This window comes from Taudactylus pleione, unplaced genomic scaffold, assembly GCF_031769625.1.
Source record: "Taudactylus pleione unplaced genomic scaffold, aTauple2 ptg000216l, whole genome shotgun sequence".
Lineage (NCBI taxonomy): Eukaryota > Metazoa > Chordata > Amphibia > Anura > Myobatrachidae > Taudactylus > Taudactylus pleione.
The window spans coordinates 5,092,306-5,115,315 of record NW_028284618.1 but is presented as its reverse complement, the minus strand read 5'-3'; the positions used below and the strand labels follow the sequence as shown (position 1 = coordinate 5,115,315).

The 23,010-nt window shown below is 46.0% G+C and overlaps 1 protein-coding gene across 1 annotated transcript in view; it reads left to right on the top strand.

Moving 5' to 3' along the window:
- Positions 1-23,010, top strand: part of LOC148517458 (macrophage mannose receptor 1-like) — a 211,528-nt gene that overhangs the window by 64,987 nt on the left and 123,531 nt on the right. The window contains exons 8-10 of the mRNA XM_088478604.1: positions 2,849-3,006; positions 8,868-8,978; positions 14,108-14,223. Of these exons, the coding sequence (XP_088334730.1) occupies positions 2,849-3,006; positions 8,868-8,978; positions 14,108-14,223 (385 nt within the window). The remainder of the gene's footprint in view (positions 1-2,848; positions 3,007-8,867; positions 8,979-14,107; positions 14,224-23,010) is intronic.

The following is a 23,010-nucleotide window of genomic DNA, read 5'->3' as shown; positions in this document are numbered from 1 at the left end:
CCCCTCTCCCACAATACCCTCCACCCAAACCTTCAAAGACAGTACACATCCTCTTCTGTCCCTGACCTGGCCTCCTAGTCAGGCTTGTGGCTGCAAAAAGACGCGTATGTGCTCTAAGAAATGCAATTTGCAGCCGGAAATAAAAAGGCAAATTCCATTTTATATGTGTTTTTTTATTATTATTGTTCGCTTATTCCGTCTCTATACCAAATTTATTATTATTGATGAATTTTTCAGATTAAATATTTCTTATTTTTATCCAACTGTATTATATTTAAATTGACTATTAGTATTCAACTGATATACAAATAATAAAGGGATGTACAGCGCTATTTGGAGACTGACCCGTCATATTTCACTGATGCTTAACCTCTCCACTCAGAGCACCAATCAGATCACATCAACATTTTTTTTAGAAAAACAGTATTTAAAAGCTTATGGAGCATACACACGGTCAGATTTGTCAGACTTGTCAGATTTGTCAGATGAACGATTAAACGATTGTACGATTTGAACGATTTTACCAAAGTTTTGAACGATTTGAACGATTGAACGATTTTTGACTGCATTAAAATGAATGGTATCGTCCAAGTCTGACTGCAAACACATCAGATGTCAGAAATCGTTATCTGACCATCGGGAACGCGCATCGTTGATCGTCCATCGTTCAGGCATGTCAGATATGAACGATTTTCCTTCAGATATGAACGACTGAACGATTTTTAAATCGTTATCGTTCATATCTGAAGGAAAAATCTGACCGTGTGTATGCACCATTACATGCAAGACCCTCCAACATGACCACTTCCATCCGGTACAAATTGCTCTGCTCCTGGGCTTCCTTCTTAATTGATGATTGCAGACACCTGTGGTGAAACACCTGACTCATCTATTAACTAGTTCAACACAGGTGTCTGCAATCATTAATTAGGTGTGAAGTCCAGGAGCAGAGCATTTTGTACTGGGTGGAAGGGGTCATGTTGGAGGGTAGGTAACAGTTTTCTTTTTTTTTCTAAAGAAAAACATTTTTTAAATAACATATTTTTCAATTTAATTCAATTATACATACAGAAGGGTGGTTTTTACACAAATGCTACAGCAGAACATTGTCACTCACATCCCTGGGTGACATAGGGCGAAACCCACTTGTGCGCACTAAACGACACAGGGGTAGTAGTGTATGAAGGTCCCCTGGGCCCAGTAGTAACAACATTGCATTAAAGAAACCACACACAGACACACATATTGGAAAATACCAATATTTAATTAAGCTAAACCCATTTTGATGCAACAACGGAACAACACTGTACAACACAATGCTGCTTACACACTGTACTGCCCCACTAACCTTCTGTATATAGACAAACAAATACATCACAATGATAACACTAATATATGCAAATAACTTGTTCTATTGCTGTAGGAATAAGCCACACATTAGTAGTTCCAGGCCAGCAGGTGAGATGTAAAGACCTCCATGTGCTCCATTCCCCCCACTGTTTTCTTCCCTACCTGCCCCCCACACAGTCTCCGACACGGGCCCCCTCCTCTCCGCCCGGCAGCGCACTGAGCTTTGCACGGCCAGCGCGGAGTTATACAGTAGACTCTGGGCACTAGAGTGTGCCCAGAGTCTATAGTGTATGCACAGGTCACCGGGAAAATGGCAGCAGTGGCCATTTTCCCTGTACGTAGCATGCGCAAACGATGGGAAAATGTCCGCCGCGGCCATTTTCCAGTAGTTTTACTCCGGAGAGGTAAGTAATATTATGGGTGCAGGGTGTGCGGTGTGGGGCCCACCTGAACCCAGGGGCCTGTGTTCCCCGCACACCCTGCACCCATTATAGATACGCCCCTGCCCTCACATGTCTTTTGGGAGCACTCAGCCCTCACGTGTCTCCAGCAACAGGGGGGGGGATAGGGAGCAATCAGGGGCACAGATTTATAGTGAATTATGGCAGGTGCTCCCTCTTTTGTGTCAGCTAACATCTTACAGGGGGTACAGCACAGCACTTACCACGACTCCCTCTCACTTATACTACAGCATGCACAGGGTGTAGCTCCCAGCACAGACCAGCTCCTCGACTCTCATCTGGAAGGCGGAGCTTCACTCGCAGGGAGTGACGGGGAGGAGGAGATAGCAGGGGACTAGAGTGACTCGGAGCCAGGGACTGGCTGCACTGCACACACAGTGACTAGCTCCACTTTAACACAAGACATGTCATGCCCAGAGAGTAGGGGGGAAAGTGTCAGCTGCGGCTGACAGGATCCGCGCCCATCTCCAGGATCCTGTAGATGAAAGACTCTCTCTGACATCCTTTATTTTAGTGTCAGACTAAGTAAGCGGCACCCTCTTGTGGCCAGGGCCCTAGGCATCTGCCTAATGGTAGCGCCGGCCCTGCATGGCAGCATAACTATTTTATATGGATACAAAGCAAGACAGTTGATGTCAGCGCTTGTTCTCATTATTGCAATTCTGTATATATCTAGCAAAATAAATGTATGAGCTATTAGCTCATATTTTGATCAAAACATTTAAGCTTGCAGCCCACGTCAGTTTATAGCTTGCCGGAATTAAGGACCAGTATCATGTTCTGTATGCTTAAATGTTTTCATCAAAATATGAACCAATATCTCATACTTACTATCCCCGTCCCTTTATAAAAATGTCCTACAGTATATGAAAAAGAGCAGGGCAGAGTTCAGTAGTGCCATCTGGTGGATGGTAAGAACAGACACCTCCATACTGTCCTCTAACCAAGAAATGCAGAAACCAATTATTTAAGCACTGTCATGAAAACAGTTTTGCCAAGATTTAATTTTTTTTAACTATTTAAATTCTGTTTTCTAGAACAAATAGAGTATGTTTGGCTGGGATTAAATGATCTGAAGGTACAACTATTTTTTGAATGGAGTGACGGGTCCCCAGTAACATATACAGTCTGGCAGAGAGGAGAACCATCTCACCTCGACAACAAACAAGAGGATTGTGTTGCATTATACACTAAGGTGGGACACTGTCTCTTTATAAATCATTACATATTGTATTAAAAGCAGTAATCATAAATTACTTTTTGTTTTTCTTTTAAGCATCTGATTGTTATTAGCTATCCTCCTACAGATCATCACAACTCTCTTCATGTCATGTGATGACAGAGGGTGGGGGGGAGAAGAAGAAGGGACGGATGTCAAAGTGAAAACAAAGCTCAGAGGGGTGTTCCAAAGCCTCTCTGCTTAGTACATCCTGTGACTGCTGTTTCCATGGTAGTAACATAAATCTGAAGATTTTACACAGTTATTAATCAGTAGCAGCAGTCAGGAAAAACAAAATACCAAAAAGCTTTTTATAACTTACATTTTTCATTTAATTGCTGCTTTTAAATACTACTTAGTCCAAAGCAAAATGTTCATGTCTTTTCATTATCATTTATCTTGTCTACCAAACTAGATGCACATTTTTTTGTCATTACTACTTATATCTCCAACAATATAGGTGATTTCTGATGTGGGATTACAAGTGAATGCAAAATTTCTCCACCCCAAGCAAATAACAAATATTGTTTGGGAAGTTGGGAAAAAAAGTCTGCAGTACCAAATGTGGCCACTGGGAGCCCAACCATGTTGCCATTGCTTAGTGCTTATCTTGCAGATGCTTGTAGGAAGTTCTAAATTATTTTAGGCCAAAATGTCTATAGACCATAAGCTGCACCACAACAACATATAGGGCAAATGGTGACAAAGTAAATGACAATAAAGCATGGTAAGTGTTTTCATAAAAGTGTGCATAATAACTTTGGGAATCACAGGACAGTATGATGTCCTATATTGCAGTTTGCATTACCTGTAAATCTCTTTTTATATATTATATTCAGTATTTGACACACTACCACAATAGCACAGTGTTCTCCTCAGGCTGTTTTCTGCGGGCTCATAGCCCGGCAGAAACAGCCTACTGCCCGACACTTTCCCCCGCCGACCCCTGCTGTGGAACGCTGGTCTCTGAAGTGACCGGAGGCTAAAGAAGCCTCCGATCACTTCTGAGTCAAGCATTCCCAGTGATGCACTGCGCGGGTGATGTCATGATGTCACCTGCAACGTGAGGAGCCTGCCCCGTGCACCTGCTCGAGGCAACGGGAGTGGGAGGGCGAGCAAGTAAAGGTAAGTTCGGGGCTGGGACCGGGACCATGGCCAGGACCAGTCTGGGGTCACTGCCTAAGGGGCACTATTTAAGCCTGGGGGCACTGCATAAGGGACCAGCCAGGGGGCACTGCATAAGGGACACTATTTAACCTGGGGACACAGCATAAGGGGCCAGCCTGGGGGCACTGCATAAGGGACACTATTTAAGTCTGGGGGTACTGCATAAAGGGCCAGTCTGGGGGCACTATTTAAGCCTGGGGGCACTACATAAGGGACGAGTCTGGAGACACTACATAGGGGCACTACTTCAGCCTGGGGGCACTGCATAAGGGCAAAGCTAAACTACAGGGGGCAATGCATAAAGGGGAGTATTTCAGGGGGCACTGTATAAAGGGCACAAATACAGGGGGCACTGCATAATGGGCACTTTTGACTGAGAGCCAGTGGGGGAGCAGCCTGAGACCTGTTGGGCTTGATTGGCAAGGGAGATACCCCTTTTCCCGGTGCACGCATAATTGCGAAGGCCCGCTCCCGGCTACTTTTTGATGCCACCCGGCTGGAAAAAATTTCTGGGGAGAACACTGTAGCAATATAGCCAAGTGTAGATATTTATACAGTGCTTGATGTAATGCAGGAGCTGCCAGACATTTGGACTCGGTGATCTACTTTCAAAGTTGAAAAGGGGGTGTGTAAGAAAAGGGGGTCTGACCTCACAGCAAAGGGCGTGGTGACTGTCCTGGCAAAATCACACATTGACCCCCACAGTAGATAAACCCCAAAAAAACATTGTTCCTCACATAAAACATAAAACATACATTAAATTGCCTCAGCCCCCAACAGAAGACTGACCTGTCTGAGAGAGAGGAGCTCCCATTACAACCTTGCCCTCAGCTGCGGACGGCACCAGCAGTCCAGTAGCAGCCTCAGTGCAGGCCCACCAGACTTGTTCGGTCCAGGTTACCGGTGGCAGCTGCACTGAATCCCCTTTTGAGTTTTGCACCCTCAAGCAGGTGCTGCCCCTGTGACTCCCTTAAACCAGCTGAATTTTATTGGCCATCTTTTTTTTCTATGAATCAGAGAGTTGACAGTTGCTCTCCAACAGTGGCGGAACTAGCAAATAGTAGGCACAGGTATAAAAATGTGACCCCCTCCCACCCCCAAAATGCACCATCGCCACTACGAAGATAATACCTTTCCTAATTTTATTGTAACCCCTGGTGCAAGTTACCTCTGTAAATAAAAAGACACCAATCTTTTTCTGAATTGTTGTATTTTCTGTATGTTTGTTACATATTATTGATATGGCACCATCAGACCGCTCACTCTTAGTCATCACTCCCAGGTGACACCTGTCCCCAGCTTCCTGCCCCCACATCACCCCACTTATTTCTCCAAGGTAACATCAGTCTACCTGCATACCATCACCCAGGCCCAGATTAAGGGGTGATCCCACCAATAAAATTGACTCCTGTCCAACCCACCAATCACCACTGCTATTTCTTTTACCAGCAATTTCACATCATAATTTGGGGCAGTGTTAGAGCCCTGTGGGGGCTCCAGGGCACCCGCCCCATCCTGCCCCCTTATAATCCAGACTTGCCATTACCTAATTCTCCCACATACAGTATTATTTGCTTCTTTATTCCTGCTGCCACCATTTACACTGGCATTACACCAGTATGCTATTACCTGATAGCTGGCCAGCACTCTGTAGTACTCTGATGAGACAGCTTTAAGTGTCACAGTCACAGAAAAGATTGCTGGTATATTGACCCAGGTGCTACAAGACATTTCAGATGTAATAAAGAGTGATTTACTACACTGAACATGTGGGATCATATAACAATCAAAGCAATAGGAAATTAAGTACTTACAGCTACAGAAGTTGGGACAGTCACTATCTGTTTGAAAATAAGGGCTCAAACCAAAATCACAGACATCCAAACTGTGCTTTATGTACAAGATATGGGAACAAACCTCATTGCCATAAGTATCCTAGAGCAAAGACGCTACATAGTCCAGTTTGCAAAAGGAAAATGCACTGTACGGAATAAAAGAGGGACTGTAATATTGTCATGGTTTTAGTATTCTGTACATCCGGTACGGGACCCTTGGGTAGGAATCCAGTGCACAGGATACGTGGAGGCTTGGCGATACTCTGACTCAAGTGTCTACACAAGAAAATAGGTACACTAGTGACTATGTAGGGACCATGGACTAGTCATATGAATGGATACAGAACTGGAGCCTGGATTAAACAATCCAGATCCTCTAGGTGGTCCCTAGCCTAGTGACCTGCGAAGGCCAGCAAGACCAGGGACACACTCCAGGTACAAAGGTGACCTCCGGAACTCAGAACAATATATTACTGGCAGAGTGGAGCTCAGGCCAGGAATCTGAGTCTTATGTAGTCAGGGTAGAGCTTGAGAAAGCTAAAACCCTGGTACTGCTCTGATGCAAGACCTGGAACTTTATCCCAGTGAGGAACTCAGGTACTGAGAGTCAGGATTGTTAATACAGTTTACTGGACAACTCGGTGTACATACTGTATACTGTACACTATCTCTGGAACCTGCACCCTACTCAGAACCAGCCCAAGAGAATAGCACACACTACAGGGAAACCAATACAAGGTCAGTACAATAGTATAGCAGTTTAACCTGAAGTGAACCACTGAGTGCAGAGTTAACAGAGTACAAGTAGCTTGCATGCACTATCCCAATAGCAGCAGTCAGCGGCAATGGCGTAAAGCGGGATCCACGGAGATGGTACAAGCGGTAATACAGAGCAGCAGATGGAATGAACTGCAGATGCACACGCCAGCTCGGTAATGGAGCAGCAGGAGGGCAAGTCTGTATGCAGCATGGAAGCTGCAGTGCTGACAGATGACGTTTTTTTTTTTTTTCAAATGTTGTCACCTGTGTATTTAGTTTCTTTATGAGTGTGACATATGGCTATTGTTTTACTCCTATATAGCCCCACCCTAAGTGCTGTCATCCTGCACCCCAATTTATTAAGAAAATATTGTTAGGGCAACTGACTGGCATGTACAGGAGAAGTCTTACCACTTTGCCAGACTTCATGCCTGTGCGGACTTCCAGCTCCACTTTCACAAAAAGAAAATATATATTTTGATGCAATAAAAAAAGAAAAAACAATCTTACACATAATATAGAACAGTAAACCAGATGGTATATTACATTACCAATGCTCATTCATTCTCAATTGCTAACCTGTTTTAAACGTTCAGTTGGCACTTTATTAGGAACACCTACACACCTGCTTATTATTGTAACTATAGAATCAGTCAATATAAAAACATATAGACATGGTCAAGAGATTCAGTTGTTGTTCAGACCAAACAACAGACTAGTGAAGAAATGTGATTTACTGTGAGTGACTTTCACCATGAAGTCATTGTTGGTTCCAGATGAGATTTGACTATCTCAGAAATACATTAGGCCATACTTGCCTACTTTTGAAAAAGCATTTCAGGGAGATTTTGAAAGCAGCACCTATTAGCGCGGCGGTAAAGTGGGCGTGTACTGCTACATCTGAGAGGCGTGTCATAACATTGATTCACATCCACATGTAAATGAGCTCCAAAGCAGTTAGTCAGATCTACTTGTTGATAAAAACACTGATACTTCTCAGAAAATACATGTAACCATAGGGATCATTGGCCCTCATTCAGAGCCGTACGCTCTGAGCAGAGCGCACGCTCTGAATGAGGGCCGGGCTCCATTTTCATGGAGCGTCCTCCTGGACGCTCGTATAGCTGTGGGTCACCACCCACAGGCTATACGAGCGTGCTTTTTGATGGCCGCGATGGTCGAGACCATCGCGACCATCGAAATTGCGAGCCGGAGCCTGCGGTTGAGGTTTTCAACCGCAAGCTCCGGAGTGATTTTGGCTCTATCAGAGCCAAAATCACTCCCACTGACATCACTAGTGATGTCAGTGGGCCGGCTTCTGACGGGAGGCGTTCCCGTGGGAACGCCCCCGTCAGGGAGGCACGCCCCCGGCACGCCCACCAAAGGGGGCGTGCTGTCAATCAACATTGACAGCACGCCCCCTTTGATCGGACACAACGAGCGAAGAACTTTCCTTCGCTCGTCGCGTCTGGCGCATGCGCACGACGGAGCTCCCTCCGTCGTGCGCATGCTCAGTGCATAACATCGACCCACTTGCGAGCGGACAGCCGCTCGCGAGTGGGTCTGAATCAGGCCCATTGTGCCTTATAACCAATGCAGGGAAATTATACTAATGATCCCATTTGAATTTATATATCTCTGGTTTTTTTTTATATAACAATGTCATAATGGGGGTAAGGTGAAATGAGGGAGATTGGTAGACTCTTCAGGGAGACAGGGAGATTGCTGCTATTTCAGGGAGTCTCCCTGACAATGAGGGAGAGTTGGCAAGTATGCATTAGGCCCCTTAACACCATTTCATCACCAATGAAATGCCACAGCCTAGCTGAGTATAGGCGAACTGACAATGTGCAAAATTATTATGGTTAAAGTTAATTAAATTATTAAAGGTTACTTCCAGCAGTTTGTGTCATAGGAGTGGGATTACTCCTTCACGTGTAGTATTGGCATTTTTCATGTCTCAGTGATGTCACTAGTTCTCAGTGAATTGATAGGCTGCACTTTCATACATTTTAGGTAAAGGTTCTGGCTTTTACCTGGTACTAACATTATAATAATGTGTTCTCCCCACCGCAGGATGGGCATTGGGCAGATAAGATGTGTGAGAAGAAATTTCCCTATATGTGTAAGAGGAAGCCATTGCCCGTTGCTCATGACCAAATTCCTGTAGACGAGGGGTGTGATAAGGTACTGTACATTATTTCAAGGTCATTGTTAGAGTGGTGCTTTAATATTCATGTATTGTATAACCACAACTGTCATTTACATGCATCCTCTACTGACAAACTATGCAGTGGATTAGGGGCCAGATTCCTGGGCGCTATAGTACAGACGCTGAGTCTTTCTACACCGAAGCTGTGCTAAAATATGCAAAAACACATAGCAGGTGTCTTTAGTAATAAGAGGCCCTTCAGGCTTCTGTGACCTGCGGCTGCATCCGAAGACGCGGCATCGGATCTACTGCATGAACATCGGTCATCAGAGTCACCCGCAGGTTACTCAGGATGGTGGGTGTTGTTGTGAAGCCAGTGGAACTGCATACAAGGATGCAGCCACTGGCTTCAGTGGACCCAGAAAACGGGGCTGACGTGATCTTGTTTTCTGGGACACTGCCTGATGCCACCCCTGTTTTGCCCCCAAACGGCTGCAGCCTGCCAAAAACATAGTATGTGTCCGGGCACTGCGGGTGCGCTTGCAGAAGGAGATCTGCACATGCACAGTACAGATCCCGCATATGCGCAGATTTTCAAACATTGGAGTTGTACGCAAACCTTCGGGCTTGTGTACAACTCTGGACTTTATTTAAATAACTGCTCAATAAGCACTTAATCATATTGGGCCTGATTCATTACCGATCGCAACTGCGATTACGCACGCAATGGGCCGATTGTTGCGTTCTGCATACGCATCGCAGTGCACATGCGCGAAGACTCCCCTGCACTCGTGACTATGATCACAGTGACTACGCAGACCCGATCGCAAAGTGATTGATAGGAAGTGACCATTTGGGGGTGGTGACGGGGGAGAGGGGTCGTTAAAACGCAGGCGTGCCAGTGCGTTTGAACACCGTTACATAGGCGTGCATAAATGAGCCATTGCGATGCCATACGCAGCTTGGGCTTTCACTGCGTGCGATGAGGTTAGCAATTCCTGGGTAAGGTCAGGTCTTGTGCAAGTGTGCGTGAGGCTTCGACTGTACTCTATGTTACCGATGGTTTCGCAGACTTGCAAAGTATTACAGATGTGTGTAAGGAACTTTTTATAGATGGACTAGAAAGGGTTGTCTCTTATTGATGCACAATTTAAAATACAGTATCATATTTATTCTTGTCATTAAAATATACATAATGAAATACAGTCCGTGAAATATTTAAAAAAAGAAAATATTTTAAATATTTCACGGACTGTATTTCATTATGTATATTTTAATGACAAGAATAAAAGTTTTATTTTAAATTGTGCATCAATAAGAGACAACCCTTTCTAGACTATCTATAAAAAGTTTCTATAACTGTTGTCTGTGATAGCACCTCCTACAAATAATGTGGTACATTATGCAAAGTTATTTAATTAGATACTAGGGGTTTCAACAAGACCATTATTTTCTACACTTTACTTGTGCAGATTATTGCATCCCTTTCCTGTCTAGGATGTGTGTAAGGTAAAGTGGGCGTCATTCTGTTTGGCTGTGACGGTATAGCGATTGCAATCATTAGCATATCTTCACAGTGAGACTGCGTGCGTAACCGCAACTGTGATCTCAATAGTGATCCTTGCTGAATCAGGCCCATTGTACTATATGAAATGAATACATAATTCTGCTTAAAACATGCATGCAGCCAAATATCAAATGTTGTGTCAACAGCGGCGTAAGGGTTGGGATTTTCCTGGACCACACATTTAGTATGTATAGAGGATGGGACATCACATAAATGATATCCAACCAATGGCATTTCTGCTGCTGGAAATAAACTGATGGTAATATGGATCAATGGAGCCTGATGCCAATTCAGTGAGGAGTCACAGTTAGGTTGGGCCACACACCTAAGGATTATCTTTCCAACAAGTTGGTTGGTTGGTTGGTTGGAACGAAATATTGGAAATGTTTTTGCGCAAACAAAGATGGACCACTTGCACCCAGACACTGGAAAATGGATGAAAACGGTCGTTCTCAATTGTCTACACAACAGTTTTGTCCATTTTCTAGTGTTTGGGAGTAAATGGTCCATTTTTGTTTGCTCAAAAACATTTCCAGATTTTAGTTCCAGCAAACCAACTATTTGGCTGTCTGGGAATCGGTATGTATCTATGGATCTATTCCCGGCGGACCAAATGCGATCCCGGATGCCCGAACAGTGAAGATCCCGACTAGGGCTGGTAAGTACCCTAACTCACCCCTCTCCCCCCCCTAACCCTAACCCTCTCTTAGTGGGGCCTAACCCTAACCTCCCAGGGGGTGCCTAACCCTAACCTCCCTCAAGTGGTGCATAACCGTAACCCCCTCTTCCCGCACTCTAAACCTAACCCTCCTAGGGGTGTGCCTAACCCTAACCTCCCCCCAGTGGTGCCTAACCATATCCCCCCCTTTCCCTAGCCTAACCCTAAGCTCCCTGGGAGGGGTACCTAACCCCAAATCCCCCCAGGGGTGCCTACACCTGTCCCTCCTTGGCGGGTGCCTAACCCTAACCTACCCCCCAGTGGTGCCAAACCTAACCACCCCCCTTCCCCTAGCCTAACCCTAAATCCCCCCAGTGGTGCCTTACCCTATCCCCCCTTCCATTAGCCTAACCCTTCTGGGGGGGAGGGGGGGTGCCTAACCCTAAATCCCCCCAGGGGTGCCTAAACCTAACCCTCCCCCCATGGCTAACAGCTAGAAAGCCCTGGCTTACTTTCGTTCGGGATGCTGGGTATCGTGATTTTGGCGTGGGGCTAAAGATAGGCGTCAGGATTTAACCGCATCCCGGCTGTCTGAAAAGATAATTTTTAAGTACAGTGGACCTCATTCAGAGTCGATTGTTGCGGCCGCTCGGTCGTAAGGTAAAAGGGGGCAGATATGCAATTGAAGAGCTCGCAAGTTGCATCGTTAAGTTGGGATCGTTAGCTGGACGAGCGAAGGGAGGATGCGGCCGTAAGACTAAAAATACGCCCCCTTCTCGTTCACAATACACGTCATCTCCGGGCATATAATGATTAATCGAGACCATCGGGAACCATCGGAGCTGGTCGAAGAGCTTAAGGTAGACCATACCCTCTCTTAAGCACTACGATCAAGTCAGTGTAAAAACCTCCCATGTCACATGTGCCATGACACTACTTAGTTAATTATACATTCCCATAAAACGCCGTTTGCATAGTCAGGCACGCCTGCGTTCGGATCTCATCTCCCCCGTTCACAAGCACCTTCCCTTGTTACCACCCACAAACGCCTCATCCTGTCACTCAAACTAACGACCTGGCCAAGTTGAAGGAGAGAGAAATTTCTGATCGTAATAGCTAGTTTGCGCACGCGCATTGCGAATTTTACGCATGCGCAGTTTAGCGAACATCAGTGGCGTACGACCGAGCGGCCGCAACGACCGACTCTGAATGAGGTCCAGTATGTGGCCAGCTTAAGACAACTAACAGCTGAGGGCCTGATTCAGCAAGCAGTTGGTTATACACACGCACCCGGCCACTGCGAAAATATGCTAATGAATATGATTGCAATCCCGTTTCCCTGGGTCCGCGTATAGACTGCGATCGCTTCCCCCGATCGCAGTTGCTAGTTTGCGCACTGCGTGCATATGCATACATATGCACAGAATGCAACAATCGGCCGATTGCTTGCGTATAAGCAACTGCGTTCCTTGCTGAATCAGGCGCTGAGTACATTAGTGGTGCTGAAAGAGATATGGCATGTGACAAGAAGGTGATGTTAAAGTGATCTAAGGAAGGTACTGTTGTAGCAATCCAAGGAAAATTCTGTTGTAGTGATCCAAGAAAGTTATTTTGTAATGATCTAAGGATGGTTCTGTTGTAGAGATCCAAGGAAGGTTCTGTTGTAGTGATCCAAGGAAGATTCTGTTGTAGTGATCTAAAGAAGGTTCTGTTGTAGTGATCTAAGGAAGATTCTGTTGTAGTGATCTAAGGAAGGTTCTGTTGTAGTGATCCAAGGAAGGTTCTGTCACAGTGACCTAAGGAATGTTCTGTTGTAGTGATCTACAGAAAGTTAGTTTGTAGTGATCTAAGGAAGGTTCTGTTGTAGTGATCTAAGGAAGGTTCTGTTGTAGTGATTCAAGGAAGGTTCTGTTGTAGTGATCTAAGGAAGGTTCTGTTGTAGTGATCTAAGGAAGGTTCTGTCACAGTGACCTAAGGAAGGTTCTGTTGTAGTGATCTAAGGAAGGTTCTGTTGTACTGATCAAAGGAAGGTTATGGTGTAGTGATCTAAGGAAGTTTCTGTTGTAGTGATCTAAGGAAGGTTCTGTTGTAGTGATCTAAGGAAGGTTCTGTTGTACTGATCAAAGGAGAGTTCTGTTGTAGTGATCCAAGGACGTTTCTGTTGAAGTGATCTAAGGAAGGTTCTGTCACAGTGACCTAAGGAAGGTTATGGTGTAGTGCTCTAAGGAAAGTTCTGTTGTGGTAATCCAAGGAAGTTTTTGTTGAAGTGATCTAAAGAAGGATTTGTTGTAGTGATAAAAGGAAGGTTCTGTTTTAGTGATCTATGGAAGGTTCTCTTGTTGTGACTTAAGGAAGGTTCTGTTGTAGTGACCTAATGACGTTTCTCCAGGAGTGATCTAAGGAATATTATGTTGTAGTGATCTAAATAAGGAGCTGTTATTATAATTTAAGGAAGATGGCCTTGTTGTTGACTAATTTTTGGGTTTGTTGTAATAATCTATGCTGAAGGGAGTATATTGTGGAAACAGCATAAGTTTATGGAACCATTCTGTCAAATGTGAACAATGCAGCCTGGTTGAGCTGGTATAATGGGAATTATTTGAATCAATTTGAACAACTGTGGGGCACATTTTAATTGCCAGCATCACAGTAGTATTTGTTGAGTTGATGGCCAGATGAGTTTGTGGTGTTCTCTGGGCACGTAGGGGAGCAGTTCACTTTTAAGTAGATGTTAATAATAAGTTTGCCATAACTTGTTTAAACCTTGCAGCAGCCGTTGTTTTGGTCCATTATAGCTAGATCTACAATGTTGTTTTTTCATCCCCCATTTCCTAATTTTAGCATGATCACAAAATAGCTACATCACAATGGTATGTACTGTACAGTCATTTTACTGTACTGTGATTGTGCTCATATCATATCATCTTATATGTTGACAGGGCTGGAGAAGGCATGGCTACTATTGCTACTCTATAAGTGAAACATCTGCAACATTTTCAGAAGCAAACAGCACTTGCAATAATAAGGCAGCCTTTCTGATGACTGTTGAAGACAGGTACAGTAAAATAAAAATGAAAAGCAAAAGCACAGAATTATCCACAGGGCAACATTGCAAGCCTAGTAATGTGTGGTTAAGAGGGAACACTCAAGGTCTGGCTGCAGTACAAGGAAGCATTATGGCACTTGTCTGACACTAGTGATCTGGTCTGGTAATGAAGGGCAACACAATCAGGGATGGAATCAATTAGCACTTTCTTAATTATCACTGCAGCTGCAGCCAGTTATAGCTACATTACAGAAGCAGCCTCTACAGACCTGCCAGACCATCAGGCAGTAACTCTCCGGCACTGCACATCTGCAATGCTAATAAAAATAAATGTGGACTCAAAACTAGTAATTACTATGGAGGTACAGATATGTCCAGTTTCATCTTTGCCGCTTATGCGGCAAATCGCGCCATGAATGGCGTGAGTCACGCACCCGCGAACAGGTACACGCACTGCATTCGCACTCGCAACCCCATAGGATTGCATGGTGCGAGCGAAGCGTGCGCCATTGCGTACCGTGGCGCACGTAGCTGTGGCAATTTGCATGGCGTGATGCATGCGCACGTATGCAAGATAACACATCTGTAGCACTAATAGAACTAATTTGGGAGCCATGCATTTATAAAGTGTACATAATTTACATAGAAAGAAGACTGAAATATTTAATATGTGGACACTGCTAATATAAATAATGGCGGAGAACATGTTGCAGTTATTAACATTTGGGCAATGTTGTTATGATCACATGGCATTACTGAGTGATTGCTGGTATAATTTTGCGGCAATACTAGTAGAGTCGATGCTGGTATGATCATGTGGCAATACTGATAGAGTCAATGCTGGTATGATTACAGTATGTGGCAATACTGATAGAGTCAATGCTGGTATGATCAAGTGGCAATACTAATAGAGTCAATGCTGGTATGATGACATGGCAATTCTGGTAGCGTCAATGCTGGCATGATCATGTGGCAATACTGATAGAGTCAATGCTGGTATGATCAAGTGGAAATATTGATACAGTCAATACTGGCATGATTACAGTATGTGGCAATACTGGCAGAGTCAATGCTGGTATAATGACATGGCAATACTGGTAGAGTCAATGCTGCCATGATTAAGTCAAGGCTGATATGATAACACGTGTATACTGGTAGTCAATGCTGGTATGATTGCAGTATGTGACAATACTGATAGAGTCAATGCTGGTATAATTATGTGGCAATACTGGCAATGATAACATAACAATACTGGTGAGCTCCTCTGTGACTCCGGTCAGCTGGTCTCTGGGATCCTGCTCTGTGACTCCGGTCAACTGCTCTATGCTGTACGATCCCGGTGACCAGCTGACTGGAGTCCCAGAGGAGCTCACCACTCACCATAGCACCGATTACCAGGCAGATACAGGTGTGTCCATATTCATCTATCCTCCATGCGCTACAAGTCACGTTACACATAACACATGAGTGCTGTGTGACTTGGTAGCACAGACCATCTTATTCACACAGCAATGCAAATAGGACGCATAGGCGGCTTCTGCTGATTAAAATGATATGCGGCATGCCTATATTCTGTGTGGGACTGTGGGTGTATCTGCATGCAAAATGTTACATTACAGGGTCAGTGGCTGTGACACTGTAACGTAGCATTTTGCATGCAGATACACCCACAGTGTATCCTATTTACATCGCTGTGCGAATAAGACACATTTGCATGTAAAAAGTTGCAAGAAAAGACTCTTGGCACTATCGAGTCATGCCACGGCATGTGGCGCGACTAGAAGGGCTGTTTAACATGCAAGGAGGCTAGATGTGTAGACAGTGTGTAAGTGTAAGTTTAGCAACAATGGCGGTGTGACGTGGGGGTTGGGGGCGTTTATCATCGCACGGGGGGGGCAGAAGCGTATGTGCGGTCACACTGTCAGGGTATTTTTAAAGAAAAATAACCTGGAAATATGGGCCTGATTCAAACCCGGTCGCAAGCGCTGAGGGCTCGCAACCGGGTCGATGGTGGCCCAGAACGCATGCGCACGACGGAGCCGGCTCCGTCGTGCGCATGCTCGAGACCCGGATAGCGACGGGCAATCCGTCGCTCTGGGTCTCACACCAAAGGGGGCGTGCTGTCGATGTTGAGTGACAGCACGCCCTCTTTGGTGGGCGGGCCGGGGGGGTGGCTGCTCAAACGGAGGCGATCCCATGGGAACGCCTACCATCTGTGGCCGGCCCCACTGACATCACAAGTGATGTCAGTGGGAGAGCTTTCGGCTCTGTTAGAGCCGAAAGCTCTCTGGGGCTTGCGGCCACGAGACCCTACCACAAGGGTCTCGTCGCAAGCCCGATGGTCGCGATAGTCTTGACCATCGCGACCATCATCCTGGCCGCTCGCATTAGCTGTGGGTGGCAACCCACAGCAATGCGAGCGGCCAGGAGGCCGCTCCATGAAAAAAAAAAAGATGCCCTGATTCAGAGCGAGCGCTCTGTCAGAGCGTCCGGCTCTGAATCAGGGCCTAGGTGTGCAAAGAGGTTTCGCAAGAACAGAGCTTTCTCGTAAGTTCTGTCCCTGCATGCGATATTTGATGCATCCTTGAGATGTATTCAAAATAAATATCACATTGCGTATCCTGGTGAATGTAGCACATCACATCCGCATCTGTAATGTGGATTGTGACAAATAGGACCCTTATTGTGAAATTGACCCTTATAGAAGAATATCTGTGGAACTAAACAGGCTTTCTTCCTCACGAGACTGTTCTATAGCTTTTCTTGACTTAGGACCTGATTCACTACGGAACGCAACTGCGAATGCAATAGCGATTACGCACACAGGGCCTGATTCAGGTTGGATTGCATTCTGCGCATGTGTATAAGACACAGTGCGCGTGCGTGAACCGGCCACAACGATCGGGAAGCGATCGCAGGGAGCACGCTGAGTCACCACTCAGTGATTGACAGGAAGTTACCAATTGAGGATGGTGACGGGGGGTGGTCAGAAAAACGCAGGCGTGACTGGGCGTAATTAAACCCCTGCGATAGCATACGCTGGCAGAAGTCTAGATGGCGACAGGAAGTTTAGCAGTTTCTGCGGTAGGGTCAGGTCAACGACAAATGTGCGGATGGTTCCAATGTTACTCGATGTTACCGATGTTTTCGCTGAGTTGCGAATGCATGTCATGGGAAGTGGGTGGCTTTATACAGTGATGGGTGTCTTGGTGTAGTGCTGTGGTTGCTGTGCAATTGCATTCATTAGCATATTTTAACAGCGAGCAGGGTGCGTGCGGACGCAGCCTTACAATCTAACCTGAGTTCAACTGCGATAGTATGCTAATCCATTGCGATTTTAATGCCACCGCTGCACTACATAAGGACGCCCATTTTACCTTACACACTTCCGTAATATTTAGCAAGACTGCGAAAACATCGGTACAACCGAGTACTATCGCAGCCTCATGCACACTTGCACAAGCTCTGACCTTACTCAGAAATTTCTAGCTTCAGCGCACGCTATCAGGCCTCAGGCTGCATATGGCATCGTAGTGGATTGTTTATGCATGCCCCTGCAACGGCGTTCAAATGCACTGGCACGCCTGCGTTTCGCAAACCACCCCCAAACGCTGCTTCCTGTCAATCCCTCTGCGATGGGTCTGCGTAGTCACTGCGATTGTAGTCCCGATCGCAGTGGCTGGTTCACGCACGCGCACTGCGATGCTTACGCATGCGCAGTATGTAACTATCAGCCGATTGCATGCTTCTTTGCAGCTGCGTTCCTTGCTGAATCAGGCCCTTAATCACTGGCATTATCAAGATCCTTAAACAAAGAGACCTCATCGTGAAAAAGTGACGTAAGATTGCATCACATATGGTGAATGATGGCTTCATGACATTTTTGCTCACATCAAAATACAAAATGCAAATTTGAGACTCTTGCAGGTTGTACTTGCTGATGATGAGCACTGTGGGATAAATTCATAGACAGTGTACACACTAGACGACATCTCGTTCAATCCGGCAGATGGGACCGTCACATCGAGCACATCATCTAGTGTGTACCCTCTATGTCGCTGATGGTACTTGCTTCCGCTGGTCGTCCATGAAATCACCTGTCGGCCCTACATGCAGCGCAGATGGGAGATACTGTTAACAAGGGCCATGCTGCTGAATGCAGCATGGCCTCCTCCATCGCTGCCCGCATCGGTAATGTGTATGCACTTGCTGATGCCGGCTCCCATCACTGCAGATGTCGGGCTAGGTACACAATGTCTAGTGCAGTGGCCTCCAACCTGTAGCTCGCAAGCTACCGGTAGCGCGCAGACTTCATTTTGGTAGCTCACCTAGCTGCAGTACTGCCGAGTAAACTAGGAGGAAGTGACCTCTGAGGCGTGCTCCCCCGTTGTGCCAACACCATGGGTGGAGCCACAGGGAAGCACAAAAGGCGATTTCCGCAGCTGTGCTTCCCTATGGTACCACTCATGTCGTCTACGTTACGGAAGAGCGAGTGACTCCCGCCCAGCCCTGACAGAAAATCATTAAAAATTAACAGTGAAACGTGCCTGTGCTTAATTTTATTTACAAACTACAACAATATCACTGTAATAATTGAATGCATTGTTGTTTTCTATGAAACAATTGTTTCAATTTTCCTTAAATGACCTTCACTAGTTCGGTTATTAGCCAGATTTGTTTTCTACAAGTTTAGTAGCTCTTCAGGAGGTTTCATTTTACTAAAGTAGCTCACACCTCAATTAAGGTTGGCGACCACTGGTCTAGTGTGTACCCACTGCCCAGCCTTAGAGTTCCTGACCTTGTAGCTTCTGTTACATTCTGCAGTGCAAACATCAGCAAACATAGTCTTACAATGAACTGTTATCAGTCATTTCAAAACTGCGGATGCTTCATCTTAGCTGTTAAGGCTTCCTGGGGACAGATGTCCTCAAGAACGACAGACCGATAAGTAAAAAACTGTCAGGTTTTGATTAAACTTTGAGTGAAATAAACTCAATGGGACCTGAATAGGAGGGATGTACTAAGATAAGGATTATCTGTAAGGGTCAGAGGGTTACCAGTAATTACTGTAGTGCGGTACAGTGAGATAGCTTTATGCTTTTTAAGCAGGACATTAATTCCCATGTAGAACAGCAAATAAAATGTACCTATATAAAATTGTGCTGCAGTCAGACAGGAAACTTGTAATCACCCTGATATTCCTATTCTACAGGCTACAGGGTTAGCGGCTATTTCATGTACACTGCACATAAGATTGCTGAATCAGACCCCAAACTCTTTTATATAAAACTGTAGTAAAACAGACTGGAGAGAACGTGAGGATGTGAGTGACCCTTGTACAAATAGTATAAGGATGAGCCAATCTGAGCGAGTGAAATGAGATTACAGTATCAGGGCCGTTGAGAGCCTGGCCGGGCCCGGGTAATGGAGGGGGCGTGGCCCAATCACGGGAGGCGTGGCCACACCCCCTTGGAAAAAAAAAACCATCACTTTTTTAGCGCCGGGGAGGGGAGCGCTGTAAGCCCCCTAGCCTGGTGCCAAGCAGGGGGGGTGTGTGCGATCAGTGTGATCACTCCCCCCCACAGCCATAGGAGACAGCTCCGGCTGCTGCAGTAGCCGCGAGCAGTCTCACACAGCAGCCCAGCCCAAGCTGTGTGCTGAGCTGCTGTGAGGGAGGGGGCTGGTGACGCCGGACCCGGGCCCCGCTGGGCCCCTCTAGCAAGCCTGGGCCCAGGTAAACTGTACCCGCTCCCCCCCTCAGCGCCCTTGTACAGTATTAGGGGAATTAAGTAGATTCGGTGTATTATGCCACTTACATATTGGACGTAATATAGGGGAAAAAAGTAATATATATATATATATATATATATATATATATAATCAAATGTAGTGACTGACTGATCAATGCTTAGCCCAAACCCCTGGACTAAAAATATGAAAATCGGGGAGTATATTCCTTGCACGACTAACAAGGTGATAAGGGCTAAATATGTTTTCTCCCCCTGTGCAATGTCCTGCCTGACTGTCTCATCAAGGCTGTTGCAGTTAATATTCAAACACCAACTGTCACCCCAAGTGCAGCCAAACATCACTGGCAGTTGGTGTTGCTCCCCTATTTGACTAGTGAGGGAAGGGAATGTGTTATTACAGAGGTGAGGGAGGGGAATGTGTTACTACAGAGGTGAGGGAGGGGAATGTCAAATGCCTGGGCTACGGGGTGAAGGAAGGGAATGTGTTACAACACGGGCGAGGGAGGAGAATATGTTACTACTAGGGGTGTGCACCGGCCACTTTTCGTGTTTTGGTTTTGGATCTGGATCTTTCTTCGTGTTTTGGATCTGGATTGGTTTTGCCAAAACCACCCTTCCGTGTTTTGGGTTCTGGGTTTTGTGTTTTGGATCTGTATTTTTTTTAAAAAAAGCATAAACAGCTAAAATCACAGAATGTGTTGTTCTTTCTGCTCCTATGCTATTATTAACCTCAATAACCTTAATTTTCACTAATTTCCAGTCTATTCTGAACACCTCACACCTCACGATAGTGTTTTATGTCCAAAAGGTTGCACTGAGGTAGCTGGATTACTATGCTAAGCGACACGAGTGGGCGGCACAAACACGTGACCCATCTAGGAGTGATACTGCAGTGGCAGACAGGATGGCAGTTTGAAAAACTAGGCCCCAAACTGTACATAATGCAAAGAAAAAAAGAGGTGCAAGATGGAATTGTCCTTGGGCCCTCCCACCCACCCTTATGTTGTATAAACAGGACATGCACACTTTAACAAAGCAATCATTTCAGCGCCAGGGTCTGCCACACAACTGTGGCTGAAATGATTGGTTAGTTTGGGCCCCCACAAACAAGCTGGCAATTAATGTGACCCTGCACAAACTGGCTCTACGGAGGCAAGATGTCGTCCTCATCCTCCTCATCCACCGATTCCTCACCCTCTTCAGTGTTGTGTACATCCTCATCCTCACAGATTATTAACTCGTCCCCACTGGAATGCACCACCACAGGTCCCTCTGTACGTTCTGGAGGCTGGTCTCCCTGGAAGAGTTGATAATTCATTTTTATGAACATCATCTTCTCCACATTTTGTGGAAGCAATCTCCTACGCCTTTCGCTGACAAGGTTCCCGGCTGCACTAAACACTCTTTCGGAGTACACACTGGAGGGGGGGCAACTCAGGTAAAATAGAGCCAGTTTGTACAGGGGCTTCCAAATTGCCTCTTTTTCCTGCCAGTACAGGTATGGACTGTCTGACATGCCTACTTGGATGCTGTCACCGATGTAATCCTCCACCATTCTGTCAATGGTGACAGTATCATATGTAGTGACAGTAGACATGTCAGAAATTGTTGCCAGGTCTTTCAGTCCGGACCAGATGTCCAAACTTGGTCCTGCCTGCCCTGCATTACCGCCAGCGGGTTGCTTAGGATACCTACGTTTTTTCCTGGCAGCCCCAGTTGCGGGAGAAAATTAAGAAGGAGCTGTTGACGTGTCACGTTCTGCTTCAGCTGACAGTGTTTTCACCAGCAGGTCTTTGCACCTCTGCAGGCTTGTGTCGGCCGGAAAGAGAGACACCACATAGGCTTTAAACCTAGGATCGAGCACGGTGGCCAAAATGTAGTGGTCTGATTTCAACAGATTGACCACCCTGGAATCCTGGCAAAGCGAATGAAGGGCTTCATCCACAAGTCCCACATCGCTCCGTCTTAGCTCCTCCTTCACTTTATCCAGCTGCTTCTGCAAAAGCTTGATGAGGAGAATGACCTGACTCAAGCTGGCAGTGTCTGAACTGACTTCACGTGTGGCAAGTTCGAAGGGCTGGAGAACCTTGCACAACATGGAAATCATTCTCCACTGCGCTTGAGTCAGGTGCATACCCCCTCCTTTGCCTATGTCATAGGTGGATGTATAGGCTTGAATGGCCTTTTGCTGCTCCTCCATCCTCTGAAGCATATAGAGGGTTGAGTTCCACCGCGTCACAACCTCTTGCTTCAGGTGATGGTGGGGCAGGTTCAAGAGTGTTTGCTGGTGCTCCAGTCATCGGCACGCAGTCGCTGAATGGCGAAAGTGGCCAGAAATTTTTCGGGCCACCCAAAGCATCTCCTGCACGCCCCTGTCGCTTTTCAGAAAATTCTGCACCACCAAGTTTATTGTGTGAGCAAAACATGGGACGTGCTGGAATTTACCCAGATGTAATGCCCGCACAATATTGGTGGCGTTGTCAGATATGACAAATCCCCAGGAGAGTCTAAGTGGGGTAAGCCACTGGGCGATGATTTCCCTCAGTTTCTCTAAGAGGTTGTCGGCGGTGTGCCTCTTACTGAAACCGGTGATACACAGCGTAGCCTGCCTTGGAACGAGCTGGCGTTTCTGAGATGCTGCTACTGGTGACGCTGCTGCTGTTGCTGCTTAAGGTGATACATCTACCCAGTGGGCTGTCACAGTCATATAGTCCTTAGTCTGCCCTGTTCCACTTGTCCACATGTCCGTGGTTAAGTGGACATTGGGTACAACGGCATTTTTCAGGACACTGAGGACACTTTTTCTGACGTTTCTGTACAGTCTCGGTATCGCCTGCCTAGTGAAGTGGAATCTAGACAGGATTTGGAACTGGGGACACACTACCTCCATCAATTGTCTAAATCCCACTGCACTAATGGCGGATACCGGACGCACGTCTAACACCAACATAGCAGTCAAGGCCTCAGTTATTCGTTTTGCTTCAGGATGACTGCTGTCGTACTTCATCCTCCCCGCTAAGGACTGTTGGAGGGTCAATTGTTTAGT